Here is a 15,011-nt window from a genome sequence, read left to right on the forward strand (position 1 = left end):
TCCATGATTACACTATTCTAGCTTAGCACTTATTTTCTTTCACGTACTGAGGTATCATCCTACCATCACTTCCACTTTTGCTATTGAGAAGTCAGCTGTTCTCTAGAAGAATGTAAGTATAATATACACTTTCTATATCTATTTTTCCCTCTATATACATTACATATACACACACTTTCACACTTTTTAAAAGTAATCTTTCTTGCATCTTCATTGCTTTTATGGTTTTCTCTTTATTTTTATAGTTTCACTATGATGTTTTAAAATGTGGATTTTTTACCATATTTCATAAAATCTAAAATACTTTGGGGGGCTTCCCTGGTGGTGCAGTGGTTGGGAATCTGCCTGCCAATGCAGGGGACACGGGTTCGAGCTCTGGGCCAGGAGGATCCCACATGCCGTGCAGCAACTAAGCCCGTGTGCCGCAGCTACTGAGCCTGCGCTCTAGAGCCCACGAGCCACAACAACTGAAGCCCGCGCTCCACAATGAGAGAGGCCACCGCAATTAGAGGCCCGCGTACCGCCATGAGGAGTAGACCCCGCTCAGGGCAACTAGAGAAAGCCCACGAGCAGCAACAAAGACCCCGTGCAGCCAAAATTAACTAATTAATTTTAAAAAATAAAATAATATGCTTTGGTACCAAAATTTCATGATCTTATCAGAAAGTGAAATGGGAAAATTTTCACGTAAGTCACATTTTCAATCTTGCTGGACTGTAAGGTGCCGTCAATTGAAAGATGCATTCAGATTTCAGACAGATTTCTAAGATGTGAAAAACTACATCTTAGAATCAATGAAACAGTATTTTATTATGCACGGGAACTGTTAAGCTTCTTAGGGCAATTTTGTCTCTTACTAATCTGGAAAATTAGCCATTTTACCTTCGAATATCATCTCTGCCCCATTTTCTCCTCTTTTTCTAAACTCAATGGAGACCTTCTTGTTCTATCTTCTATTTTCTTAACTTCTCTTGTGTATTTTCCATCTTTTAGTGTGTGTGCTTAATTCTGAAGTGTTTTGATCTTCTAGTACACTAAACCTCTCTTTAGCTTTGTCCAACCTGCTGTTAAATTAATCCACTGAGTCAATTTTGCTTATTTTGTCTAATAAGTTGTTTTTTCAAATCTGTACAACAGCTCATACTTTCTAGTTCCCTTATGATAGCATACCCATTTTAGTCTATGTCTGACTAATTCTAACATCTGGAGTCCCAAATTAGTATGTTTTCATTACAAAAATAATTTGAGGAAGTAGTCTGAGGCCTTACTGTTCTTTCCCTCGAAAAGATTTACACTTGCTTCTGTGCCTGGGTACATTAACAGCCTGGGACCATCTTAATCTAAGTTCAAGGCTTAAGGTTTTCTGGGCCACCCAGATGACGTGAATATATCTTCAGTCTTCAGAGGAGCTGGTTTACCTAATCTCCACTCTTGGTGGGCCGAGAACTCCAACTTTTTTCCCACTAACCAAAGGCCAACAAAAATCACAGCTCAGTCTCTTGGCCACCTCTTCTGGATCAGCACATACTTCTAGGACAAAGCAGACTGCGGTGCTTGGCTCATTTGTCTAGATTTCCACATTCTCTTGGACCTTAAGGCTGTAATTCCTATTTTTCTAATTCTTTGATGTCCTTTTTTTTTAAATTTATGTATTCATTTATTTATTTTCGGCTGCTTTGGGTCTTTGTTGCTGTGCGTGGGCTTTCTACTAGTTGTGGTGAGTGGGGGCTACTCTTCGTTGCGGTGCACGGGCTTCTCACTGCGGTGGCTTCTCTTGTTGCGGAGCACAGGCTCTAGGCATGCGGGCTTCAGTAGTTGTGGCACATGGGCTCAGTAGTTGTGGCTCGTGGGCTGTAGAGCGCCGGTTCAGTAGTTGTAGTGCAAGGGCTGAGTTGCTCCGCGACATGTGGGATCTTCCCAGACCAGGGCTCGAACCCATGTCTCCTGCACTGGCAGGCAGATTCTTAACCACTGCGCCACCAGGGAAGTCCATTCTTTGATGTTCTTGATTTTTTAAAAGATGTTTCAATATTTCATCTAGCTTGTATTATTGTATTTAGTGGATGGAATAGTCCAAATTACCAGAAGTTTCCCAATCTCCTGTATTTTCTGTCTCAGTTAAAACCCCTTCACATCTCTTACATCAACACTCTGCTTTCAATTAACTGTCACCAACGTAAGTCAAGCCAACATTTTCCTTTTATCTGTATTATTGAAATAGTCTTCCAATTCGCCTTCCTGCCTCCAATCAGCTCATACTGCTACTGTAAGATTTTTTTCTACAATAATGCTCTTGTATTACATTTCTGCATAAAACTACTTACTCAATAGGAAAGAAGTCCAAATTTATTTGCTAAGCATTCAAGGTCCTTCCTACTAAACACATCCAATCATTTCCCCTCTATTCTTCATGTACTCTAACCACTCTAAATCTCATTACCATTCAATATATGTTCCTTGAACTCCCTCCACACCAACTTATTTTCTGAACCTGAAATGCCCAGATTTCCACATTGCCCTTCCACCCACCGCCCTTCCAGGTCCAATCAAATGCCATCTCATCAATAAATTCTTTCTCACCTAAGTCAGAAATAGCCTTTTATGGAGCCAGAAGGGAAAAGCTCCACGTGCCTCTTTGTCTGCGTGGGCCAGAGTTCTGCATGCAGACTAGCAGGCCAAGATCTGAGCCACAGCAGCATTTTTATTTCAGATTTTAATAACCTTTTGTATGTGTTGAAAACCAAACCTTTTTAACAAGTTTTTTAAGCTTGCCATAAAAAACAGGCGTCTTTTACAGTGAAAAACACACAGGGGAAAAAATCATCTATTTTGATGCACCCTTTGATAATGATAAAACGCCTCACACATCACTCTCTATAGTGCACAAAATGAATGAGTTCTGGGCTAAGTAGAAAAAAAGGTCATGTTGTTTTTGTTTTCTTTTAGAATCATTACCTTCTACCATCTTTTAACCATCTGATCTCTATAGTAGAAACACTATCATAATTAACATAGTTAAGTGTGAAACTTGTCTTATTTTAATGTAAAGATATGCTTCCTGGGCTTCCCTGGTGGCGCAGTGGTTGAGAGTCCGCCTGCCGATGCAGGGGACGCGGGTTCATGCCCCGGTCCAGGAGGACCCCACGTGCCGCAGAGCGGCTGGGCCCGTGGGCCATGGCCGCTGGGCCTGCGCATCCGGAGCCTGTGCTCCGCTGCGGGAGAGGCCACAGCAGTGAGGGGCCCGCACACCGGGGGGGGGAAAAAAAAAAAAAAGATATGCTTCCTTTTTCCTACAGGCAGTCTCTCTCCTTCCTCACAATCCTACTGTGCAGGTACTATTGTTGCTCTTGTCAATATTTTCAGAAATCTTATTTTTTTTTAAGTGAAATTCTAGCCCACACTTTGATGTCATGTGTTCCCTCTATCTTTCAAATTTCAAGGTTCCCCTTGACCCTCTCCCTTACCCCAGGAAGCCTTGGAGACCTTACCCTGGCTCTCTGGACTTTGCATACTTTAAATAATATAACTACCCTTAATTACCTGAAAAAAAAAAAAAAAGCTTCATAATTTTCATACCTTATTACTTATTTTAATGGGTTGTTAATTTCAGTCCTGTAGTTTCATTTTGTTTAGATAGGGCTAGGCAAGAAAAAAAATAAAGACAACCATATTCAGCAGTGGGAAAAAAAAGAGAAACAAATAACCTTTTATGTATTCTCATAAAACTTTGTATCTAAGTACCTTGGGGATAGAAACTACGTATGATACATTGTTGCGTGTACCTCTTCATCACTAAACTTCTGCTCAATGTCTTACACATAACTAATAGGCAAAAACATTCTTGAAATTTATAAAGCAGCAAGATGGCAGGGAGACTAGGGACAACAGAATGGATTTAAAAAATAAAAAATAAAAGGAAATAAGTTCACATCAGGTAACTAAAGGAAAAAACTGCTCCAAGTTCATACAGCTAGTAGGTGGTAGAGCAAAGATCCATGTTCTTAACCACTATAGTATAATAAGACAGTACACTTGCTGCTTTCCACACACTGCTCCCCAATAATACCTGAGTTGTTTAAAGAGGAGACCTCACTATACAGAATAGTAATGAATGCTATCACAAAAGCCAGGCATCTGACAAACCAAATTTACTTTCACATTCCAGCAGTTAACTGTGAAATGGTATACTATTATTAATGTGCTTAAGGAAAGCTCCATACTATCATAATAACATACAAGGGCTAACTCTAGTACCTAATCACTAAATGGGTGTTAATGCTTCAGAATGAAAAGTGAAAAGCTATTTGTAACATAGTCTGGAAAAGACTGATATCAGTTTTTAAGATTCTTTGATCATACCAGTCCATTTAAAGTAGTGAGTCATCAGACACCTGTATTTCCCCTCACCTCAGACAGGCCAGTTAACTCATTAACACTCACCTTATATACTGTCAACTAAAATGAGTCTTAAAATACCTGTAAGAGAAGAAATCTCAGCTGCAGGAAAGAAGATAACTGACTTTTTACTTGTTACCAACTTTAAAGGAGCTTAATTTGGCACAGGGTGGCTGTGGTGGGGGTGTTTTGGCTCTAACTCCTGCCAAACGAAAATCTGATTTACATGCACGTAATAAGTTAAATAAAAGTTCTATTGTAGAAAACAAAACCTAGAACGGGCTGAATTTAATTAAAATATTTACTAAACACTAACTATATATATTAGGAGTTGTGTTAGGTGCTAGGAATGAAAGACTAGTGAGGTATTTTCTACACAAGGAACTCTAACAGAAGTGGTGAAATATTAAACCAAATACATATTAAAGCACAAAGAAAAGAGTAATTAACTGTCTTCAGAAATAAGAAAAGTCATCTTAGATGTAAACCTTAAGCAGGGCTTTGAAGAACAATCAGGACACAGGACAATAAGAAAGGCATGCTAGGAGAGGGCCCATGACAGTATAATTCCAAAGGTGCTCCCTAGTGCTGTGGAGCTAACAGCCTACATTGACACACACAGAAACCCTGTGGTCAGATAAAGGAAACATTTCCAAAGTTGAGGCAACACAAAAATGAATTTGGTGACCACCTTAAAAGTTCTGTACTACTAACGTGTAGTGTAAGAAATAAAGAGGGGACTTCCCTGGTGCTGCAGTGGTTAAGAATCCGCCTGCCAATGCAGGGGACCCGGGTTCGAGCCCTGGTCCAGGAAGATCCCATATGCCGTGGAGCAACTAAGCCTGCATGCCTCAACTACTGAAGCCCACATGCCTAGAGCCCGTGCTCCACAACAAGAGAAGCTACCGCAATAAGAAGCCCGCGCACCGCAACGAAGAGTAGCCCTCGCTCTCCACAACTAGAGAAAAGCCCATGTGCAGTAACGAAGACGTAGCCAAAAATAAATTAATTTAAATAAATAAAGAGAAAATTCAGAAAGGCAGACAGAAGCTGGAATTGTCATAAAAAGAAAGAGAAGGACAACTCACTTTCTCAGTCTCTCCTGCTGGGAGGATAAATGCCTGGCAGGAGCAGGGTGATCTTTAGTTTATGTATAGTACTGAAGAAGGGTCAATGAGAAATTCATTCTACCGAAGAGGTAAGGAGATATCCAGCTTTCAAAGGCTGCAATAGCAGAAGTACTTACTAGTCATGGTGTCACATGCCCAATATTTGATGCTACGAGCTGTGATGCCTGTGCCCAATGGCAACAGCAACAGCTCTTCCATTAGAATAGTTTGACTCTGATTTCTGGCATTGTCTTGGACTCACATACTTCGTGGCTGATTCTCAATATGTAATGTCTTTTCCACTTAACCTCTTAAAGTTTGTTTACAACTAAAAATCCTGACTGATAACACCAGGAGACGGTTCACCATATGACAAATGAAATAATGGAAGGAACATCCCACAAAAATTATGATAGAATCAAAGCCCAGATGGAAAGGTTGGCCTTAAAGAAGGACAGATTTGTTATTGCTGCATTTCTGATTCTCCGATTTTCTCTGTTTTGCTTCACCTGTAGAAGCATGGGAAGAAACCCAGTGAATAGAGAAAATTCTATTTAATTTGTAAAACAGAAATGAAATAAACCTATAGAGTTGAAAAGCAGAAGGCTGGATAAGAAAGAAAACAGCAAAGATCTGGAAAACGGCTACTAGAGGCAAGAGACCAAAAAGTTAAAATGGCCCCTCCCCACCTGCACCAAAACGTATTTTTAAAAAGAATAAATCACTCGGTTTTAGGATCAGCACAGATCTGTTTAAACTGTAGACTAGAAGGCCGGGGGGCAAGTAAGAAGAATTATTGGCAAGAATCTATTTATACTTTTATTGCCCTCACTGGACCATGAATTCCTCCCTCCAGGGCTGGGACTATGGCTCACTAATGAATAAAATAAAAGAAACATTTGTATGCCTAGTATATGGAAATAAGAAAGAAGAGCAGAGCGGACTAAATTTACAATTACACTTCACAATTTTGACTAAGAATCATCTTTAAGTATGTCAAATGAATCGAAATAACACTTGAATACATTCTGTGTTACCCACTGGGAAGCAAGATCTTTTTTTAATGTTATGTAACAAAATTTATTGGACATATTGTCTAACTTTGTAATTCCTGGGATCCTAAATAATTACAAGATCATCATACCTTCATTTTTATACTCACGAATTGGGAGGCGCACAGTGTCACCGAGGCTAAACCTCCTTACATTCCATACTTCTTTTCATTTTCCAAGGGTATTAATGGGGTGAGGGGAGAGGGGTGAGGGGAGAGGGAGGAATGGAAAGGGGCCTAGGCATTGGCACTTAAAAAAATTCTCAGGTGATTCTAATGTACAGCCACTTTAATAGTTTATCAATTGATTCTCTTGTGTCTCCTAGGTATTGATTATATTGTCTATATAGAATTTCTCTTCCTTTTTTAAAAAGAAAGTGTTTTCATTAAAAATTATAACGTTCTTCTGTGATTATTGAGGAAAATTCACAGAATACAAAAAAGCATAAAGAATCTTTTAAAAAATCCATAATCCTCCTATCCCCAAAACAATCTTCATGCCACTTATTTAATTTTCCATGTTTTACTTTATTTATCAGAACTTCCAATACATTTATTTAAATGGTGGTGACAGCCAGTAACTAACGTTTCAAAATTAAATATAATTTTGCTGTAGATTATTAGTTGATACCCTTTATTAAGCTAAGAAATTATCTTTTTAGTTTGCAAAAAAGTTTTTCTAACACAGGGGTAAATGCACAATATTATTAAATACATTGCTGGCATTCATTATAATTACCTTTTGGTTTCTCTTCATTACCCTGTAGTAAATGTTATAGACAAATCTTTTCTCCAATGGTGACCCATTCTTGCATTCCTAGGAGAAATCCTACTAGACCATTAATTCTTTCAATTCAATTATTTTATCCATGAATTCAAAAGGTATGTTCATAATGAAGATGGTTTTCTTATGCTGTCTTTGTCAAATTTTGTAACCAGGGTTATTCTGATTTGGCTAACATGAATTAATGATGTCCTATCTTTTTCTATGTTCTGAAATAGTTTTTCAGAACTAGAAAAACTAGCAGTTCCTTAAAGGTTTATTAAGACAGAACTTGCCCATAAAATCATCTAGTGCTTTTGGGGGAAGGAGAGGGATCTTTTAGTATATTTATTACATTTTTCCACAGTTGTTTTTGTATTTTTTTTTGGGGGGGGGAGCGGTAATTTCCATTTCTAAGCTTTCAAACTTAATGGTAAAAGTGGTATACACAGTATTAATTTAAAATTTTGAAATATTTTTCCTAACCATAATTATGCATTATTGCCAATATTGTTTATTTGTGACTTTTCCTCCTACCGAATCACATTTGCCAATGGTTTATTTACCTCCCTTTTTTCAAAACAGACTTTACATTTATTTATTCATTCATTCATCCATTCATTCATTTATTTATGGCTGCGTTGGGTCTTCGTTGCTACACATGGGCTTTCTCTAGTTGCAGCGAGTGGGGGCTACTCTTCGTTGCGGTGCGCGGACTTCTCATTGTGGTGGCTTCTCTTGTTGTGGAGAACGGGCTCTAGGTGTGTGGGCTTCAGTAGTTGTGGCACGCGGGATCTAGAGTGCAGGCTCAGTAGTTGCGGCGCACGGGCTTAGCTGCTCCTAGGCATGTGAGATCTTCCTGGACTAGGGCTCAAACCCGTGTCCCCTGCATTGGCAGGCGGATTCTTAACCACTGCGCCACCAGGGAAGTCCTACTTTTTTAATGGCAGTTTCAAGCTCAAACCAAAACTAAGCAGAAATTACAGAGGTTTCCCATATACCCCACCGCCACTCACACACACACAACACAACCTCTTCCACCATCAACACCTCACATAAGAGTGGTATATTTGATGCAATCAATGAACCTACACTGACACATCATTATCACCCAAGTCCATAGTTTATTTACATTAGGGGTCAGTTTTGGGGGTGTACATTCTATGGGTTTAGACAAATGTATAGTGACATATACCCATCATAACAGTTTCATACAGAACACTTTCACCGCCCTAAAAATCCCTTTTGATCCACATACTCATCCTTCCCTCCCTCTAACCACGATCTTTTCATTATTTCCATAATTTTGCCTTTTCCAGAATGCCATATAGTTGGAATCATACAGTATGCAACCTTTTTAGATTGGCTGCTTCCACTTAGTAATATGCATTTAAGGTTCTTCCATGTCTTTTCATGGCTTGATAGCTCATTTGTTTTTAGCAATGAATTACATTCCATTGTCTGGATGTGCCACAGTTTATTCACCCATTCACCTACTGAAGGACATCTTGACTGTTTCCAAGTTTTAGCAATTATGACTAAAGATGCTATGAATATCCATGTGCAGGTCTTGGTGGGCTTAAGCTTTCAACTCATTTGGGTAAATACCAAAATGCGTGACTGGACTGTATGGTAAGAAACTGCCAAATTGGAAGCAAAGTGGCTGCACCATTTTGCAGTCCCACCAGCAATGAGTGAGAGTTCCTGTTGCTCCACATCCTCATCAGTATTTGGTGGTGTGTTTTGAAATTTTTTTTTCTCCCTTGGCCACACTGTGCAGCATGTAGGATCTTAGTTCCCCAACCGGGGATCAAACCCATGGCCCCTGCAGTGGAAGCTCGGAGTCTTAACCACTGGACTGCCAATGAAGTCCCTGTGTTTTGGATTTTGGCTATTCTAATAGGTGTGTAGTGGTAATTTTAACTAGCAGTTTCATTTTAATTAGCAGTGCCCTAATGATGATGTATGATGTTAAATATATCTTCATACGCTTATTTGACATCTGTGTATCTTCTTTAGTGAGGTATCTATTAAGATTTTTGCTCATTTTAAAATTGGTTCTTTTTCTTACTGTTGAGTTCCAAGAATTCTTTGTATATATTGGCTAACAGATATCTTTTGCAAATATTTTCTCCCTGTCTGTGGCTTGTTTTCTCATTCTCTTGATATTTCCCTTTTTAAAAATCCATTTCAAAGAGCCATCTTTCTGCTTTATTTATTTTTGTTCTCTAATTCATTAATGTTGCTTTCATTTTAAATACCTATTCTACTCTCTTTGGGTTTATTTTTCTAACCTTCCTGTTTCAAAGCCTCACTTTGTTTTCTACCTATTTATCTTTTTTCTTATAGATACTAAGACTGTAAATCTCCCTGTATCTCTTCAGCTACATCCCACATTTGTCCTCTCATTATTTAGTTCTAATTATTTTAATAATTTCATTTTGGGATTCTAAGAGTTTTTTGCAAGAGTGAAAATAGAACACATATCAATTTTTCTTGGAATTTATTATAGCCCAGAATGTGATCAATTTGAAAATAATATACTCTGAACGGTACACCAAATACCAATTCATATTTTAAATCCTCTCTATGTTTATTTATTGATAAACAGTCTAGAAGAAAACTCTAGTGTAACAGTTATATGTCAAGACAGCATCCACAAAACGAATAAAATGAATATGTTGGATACGGTTGAAATAAACAATTCAAGATGGCTAAATAGCAGAATGGAGGCAGAAAGAAAAGCAAGTTAGTGAATTAAAGGTAAACCTGAGGAACTTTCACAGACCAAAGTAGAAAGATAAGTACAGAAGAAGCATTTTGAAAAACGGTGAAAAAAATCCAGAAGTTTCAACATGTAACCAACAGGAATTCTAGAAAGCACCAAGAGAATGGAGAAAAGATAATATTAAAGAAATAACAGATAAGAATTTCCCAAACCAAAAACATGAGTCCTCATACTTAAAGTGCCCAACTAGCTATGTTTTCAAAACCTACTCCAAAATTTCAGAATATTAAGGATTTCTCTTACAGCACTCAAAAACTGATCACATATGAAACCTGACTTAAATGACTAAAGGATGTATTATTCTAGAAGGAAAAAAAGTACATCTGGAGAAAACAGTAGGGTGCAAGAAACAAATTAGCCAAAAAAAAACAGAAGTTAAATACATTGATAGTAAAAATGCTTAACATGAAATGAAAAATTCAAATATTATCAACTTATCCAACTGAGAGGGAAAGAACGGAGGATAGAGAAGAAAAGTATGCTACAGTTTTTGTCTTATGCAGGGCATGGATACAAACAGTGTGACTAAATATTGTTATAAACTTTGCATATACATATACATATAACTATGCATATACAAATTGTAAGGGTGACCCCTAGAAAAGCTAAAATATATAACTTCGAAATTATAACGGGGGGAAAAAGGGAAAGAAAACTTGATCAAACCAAGAAAGTAGCCAAGAAACTAACCAAACAGAAAACACGGTAAATATAAAGCACAAATTAAGGTAAATCAGTAGTGAAATATAAACATATTAGTAATTATGAAATAAAGTGTAGCAGTGCTACTATCAGACAACATAGGATATAGTAATGTGAAACTCATTAAATGACACAAAAAGATATTGCATAATGATTTTAAAACACTATTTAAAAATTTACAAGTACCCAATAACATATCTCCAGAAGATTTTAAAACAGAAACTGAAATTACAAGGAGAAACTGAAAAGTTCATACACATTAGAAGTTCCCAGAAGCTGCCTAATTTTCAATTCATACTCATCACACTTAAGTTCTACAATAGTTAATTGAAAAATGCTTTCAGCAGTGTCAACAGTGTTGTAGGATAAACTTGAGAATGTCTTTGGAGAGATATATTAATAAGAAACAAACTGTAAATAAGTCTAGTTCAGTGAAGAGTATCAGATGTAAACAATGAAAACTACTTTTTTCCTAAACTTTCTTGTGTCACAAAGTAAGTGTGAAAATAAATATGAGCAAAATTAAGAAATACCACTGACTTCAAAAAAGGCGGTCAGCTCCACGGGAAAAAGAAAAAAAAGAAAAATCACACTAGTCAAGGATTTTATTCTTCATGAACCTTGGGAAAGCTGTATAGTATGTGTTTAAGAACATAAGCTTTGGAGTCCAACAAACCTGAGTTTGAGTGCTAACTCCTTGTGTTACAAAACTGAGATAAATACATCAAGCTCTTAATTTCCATATCAATTAAGTGGGGATAATTTGTAGCTCCATAAAGCTATCACCTGGATAAAATTAAATAATGCCTGGCACAGAGGACTCAATAATTAAGAATTATTGTTGTTACTATTAAATTGTAGCTGGGGTGCAAGATGTGAGAAACTGGGTAATATTCTTGGTATTATTTAATATCTGTTTTGCAGAGTGCTTTTGATTTTAAAAATCAAATGGGAAATATTTTCCATTTACTTCTCATATTTGGGTTCTCAGTTCATAACAAAAACTAGTTGTAATTTTAAAATTAAAATTGCTAATTTTAGACTGAGAGAATAAGGCTGATAGAATAAAGGCTCTCACCCTACCACAAAGTGCCCCAAATTTCCAATTTAAGGAAGAGAAAAAGATAAAGAATGGCACTATTATTATCATTCTCCAGTCCCAGTAATTTCTTCCCTTTTGGAACCAGAAACATTTCCAGAGAGAAAATACCCAATGGAATTTAATCCTGCACAGAAACCAGAGAACAAACCAGTCAGTCCAAACAGCTGTTTTGGTGGCAAGGATACCCTGAGTAACTTCTTTGTTTTTACTGAAGAAATGTCATTATTACACCTAAGGTAGATTTAAAGGTTTATGGGCATGAAGGTTTTAAGTAATTAAAGGAAGATCTTATTCGTGTGCTCCACGAATATATCAAGCCCTTTACGTATTTTTAGTTCTCAGTACTCAAGAGGATACATTTTAGAAGACACAGAAGCAGAGCCCCCACACCTCACCTCCAAAATAAAAGGAGAAATATTAAGCCTGAGCTCCCTTAACACTAAGTTTATTGCAAAACTTACAGATGGGGAATACATTAAAGCAAATACCACTTGTACACTGGTTTGTTCACATACTTACTTGTGTCTCATAAATTCAGTTCAACAGGCTCTCTGTGTTACTTCTAAGTATAAAGCTGACAATATAGTTCCTTACCTTTCCATTAGCTTCTCTTTATCCCAATTGAAGTGGCTAAGGAGTATTCTTGTGATAGTTGCTGGATTCTAAAGAAGGGGGAAAAAAAGTCATTTTAAGGTAATAGCACTTCACTGACATTTAGTGAATTTTTAGGTTGAATTTAAAGTTCTACAACACCCCACCCAAATTTCCTTTCCTAAGATATTTCTTTATTCCCCTAAGAAAATACAAACTGTTTATGGAGGACACCAAGGGGGGAAAGGTGTGTGTGGGAGGATGAATTGGGAGATTGGGATTGACACATATACACTAATATGTATAAAACAGATAACTAATAAGACCTGCTGTACAAAAAATAAATAAAATTAAATCTTAAAAAAAGGAAAATACAAAGTTTTAATTATAAGATCAAGACTATTTAAAAATAGTTTGTCACACTAATATGTCAGGTTTCTATGGGATTCTAAAGTAGAATTCAAAATAAGCCAAGAAAAAATGAAATGAAAAACTACTGTATAATTAAGCGCTAATTAAAGTGAACCTTTTTGCATTTAGATTTAACAGACTGCCGCATCGGCACACTGTAAATCAATAAAATTTCTAAAATTTTACATAATGAATAGTTCAAATGAATCCAAACCATTTTTAATTCAGAAGGTCCTTCAGACATATTTAATGAAAACAACAAAATATCTGTACTATGAAATAATTTATAGAATATAATCTTCAGCTGCTATTTCGTTTCTAGAAGGAAAGGCTACCACCATGAAATAAGCCCAAAGTTGACTGCCTTATCATTCAATGATGTCACAAATACTTCCATTTCCCTTGAAACTAGTGAGCAGAATTTTAACTCAAAAGGCAATGGGCCAATAAAGATGTTAAAAAAAATAAAAATAAAAGATCCAAGAAAAAAAAAAAAAGGCAATGGGGTGGGGAGGCCCTCGGCTGGGGACTTCCCTGGTGGCGCAGTGGTTAAGAATCCGCCTGCCAATGCAGGGAACATGGGTTCGAGCCCTGGTCCAGGAAGATCCCACATACCAAGGAGCAACTAAACCCGTGCGCCACAACTACTGAGCCTACACTCTAGAGCCCGCGAGCCACAACTACTGAGCCCATGTGCCACAACTACTGAAGCCCGCGCGCCTAGAGCCCGTGCTCCGGGCAAGACAAGCCACTGCAATGAGAAGCCTGGGCAACGCGACGAAGAGTAGCTCCTGCTCGCCGCAAGTAGAGAAAGCCTGCGTGCAGCACAAAGATCCAACGCCCCCAAAAATAAAATAAATAAAAATTAATTTTTTTAAAAGGCAATGGTGGGGGGGCCTTCCCTGGTGGTGCAGTTGTTGAGAGTCCGCCTGCCGACGCAGGGGACACAGGTTCGTGCCCCGGTCCGGGAAGATCCCACATGCCGCGGAGCGGCTGGGCCCATGAGCCATGGCCACTGAGCCTGCCCGTCCGGAGCCTGTGCTCCGCAACAGGAGAGGCCACAGCAGTGAGAGGCCCACGTACCGCAAAAAAAAAAAAAAAAAAGAATAAAGAATAAAGGCAATGGGGGGCTTCCCTGCTGGCCCAGTGTTTAAGAATCCGCCTGCCAATGCAGGGGACACAGGTTTGAGCCCTGGTCCAGCAAGATCCCACATGCCGCGGAGCAACTAAGCCCGTGTGCCACAACTACTGAGCCCACGTGCCACAACTACAGAAGTCCGCGCACCTAGAGCCTGTGCTCCGCAACAAGAGAAGCCACCGCAATGAGAAGCCTGCGTACCACAACGAAGAGTAGCCCCCCACTCGCCGCAAGTAGAGAAAACCCACGCACAGCAACGAAGACCCAATGCAGCCAAAAATAAATAATTAAAAAAAAAAAAAAAGGCAACAGGGACTAAGAGATGGATGAAATCCAACTCATTCAAAGATACTAGAGCTAGTTACAATGTCAGAAGTGAAAGTCAAACCTGAGTCTGCTTATTTGTACTTCATGTATGACTTTATTACATCAAATAACATTATAAAAAAGGCCTCCGTATATAAACTACTTTTATTTCACCATAGTTAGACAACAGTATTAGTTAACTACTGATTTAGTTAAAAAGTAATCCTGTATAAAAATGTCATGAAAGAAATCCCTATCAATTATTCTCAATAATACCATTTTTCACAGAAAAAGTCACATACATCCACTTCCCCTTTGGCAAAAAAGTCGAAGATGCAGACATTATAAGTCCCAACCCTCCACTCCAGGCACATTTTGCTAATCCATCCAGGTATTCCTTACTTCTTGAACCCAGACTCCCTTAAGAATCCTCCTTTAACACTTGAGAAAGACACTCCCAATCTAGAAGAATTAATATGTGAAAAGGAACCTATTAGCTGATCCTAAGTTGTAATATTTGTACAGAATATAGACATTGTCAAGTGTCCAGAAATATGATACAACAGGTTTTTACAATAGGATTTGCCTACAATTGAAATAGTTATTCATTTAGTCATATGTAAAATAAGGGCAATAATCCTATTAATTGGGAAAA

At 37.9% G+C, this 15,011-nt stretch overlaps 1 protein-coding gene across 1 annotated transcript in view; it reads right to left on the reverse strand.

Annotated features, from left to right (window-relative positions):
• The window catches only part of ARIH1 (ariadne RBR E3 ubiquitin protein ligase 1), a 117,642-nt gene that overhangs the window by 58,909 nt on the left and 43,722 nt on the right, over positions 1 to 15,011 (reverse strand). Inside the window, exon 2 of the mRNA XM_030875053.3 lies at positions 12,505 to 12,572. Coding sequence (XP_030730913.1) covers positions 12,505 to 12,572 — 68 coding nt within the window. The remainder of the gene's footprint in view (positions 1 to 12,504; positions 12,573 to 15,011) is intronic.

This window comes from Globicephala melas, chromosome 2, assembly GCF_963455315.2.
Source record: "Globicephala melas chromosome 2, mGloMel1.2, whole genome shotgun sequence".
NCBI lineage: Eukaryota > Metazoa > Chordata > Mammalia > Artiodactyla > Delphinidae > Globicephala > Globicephala melas.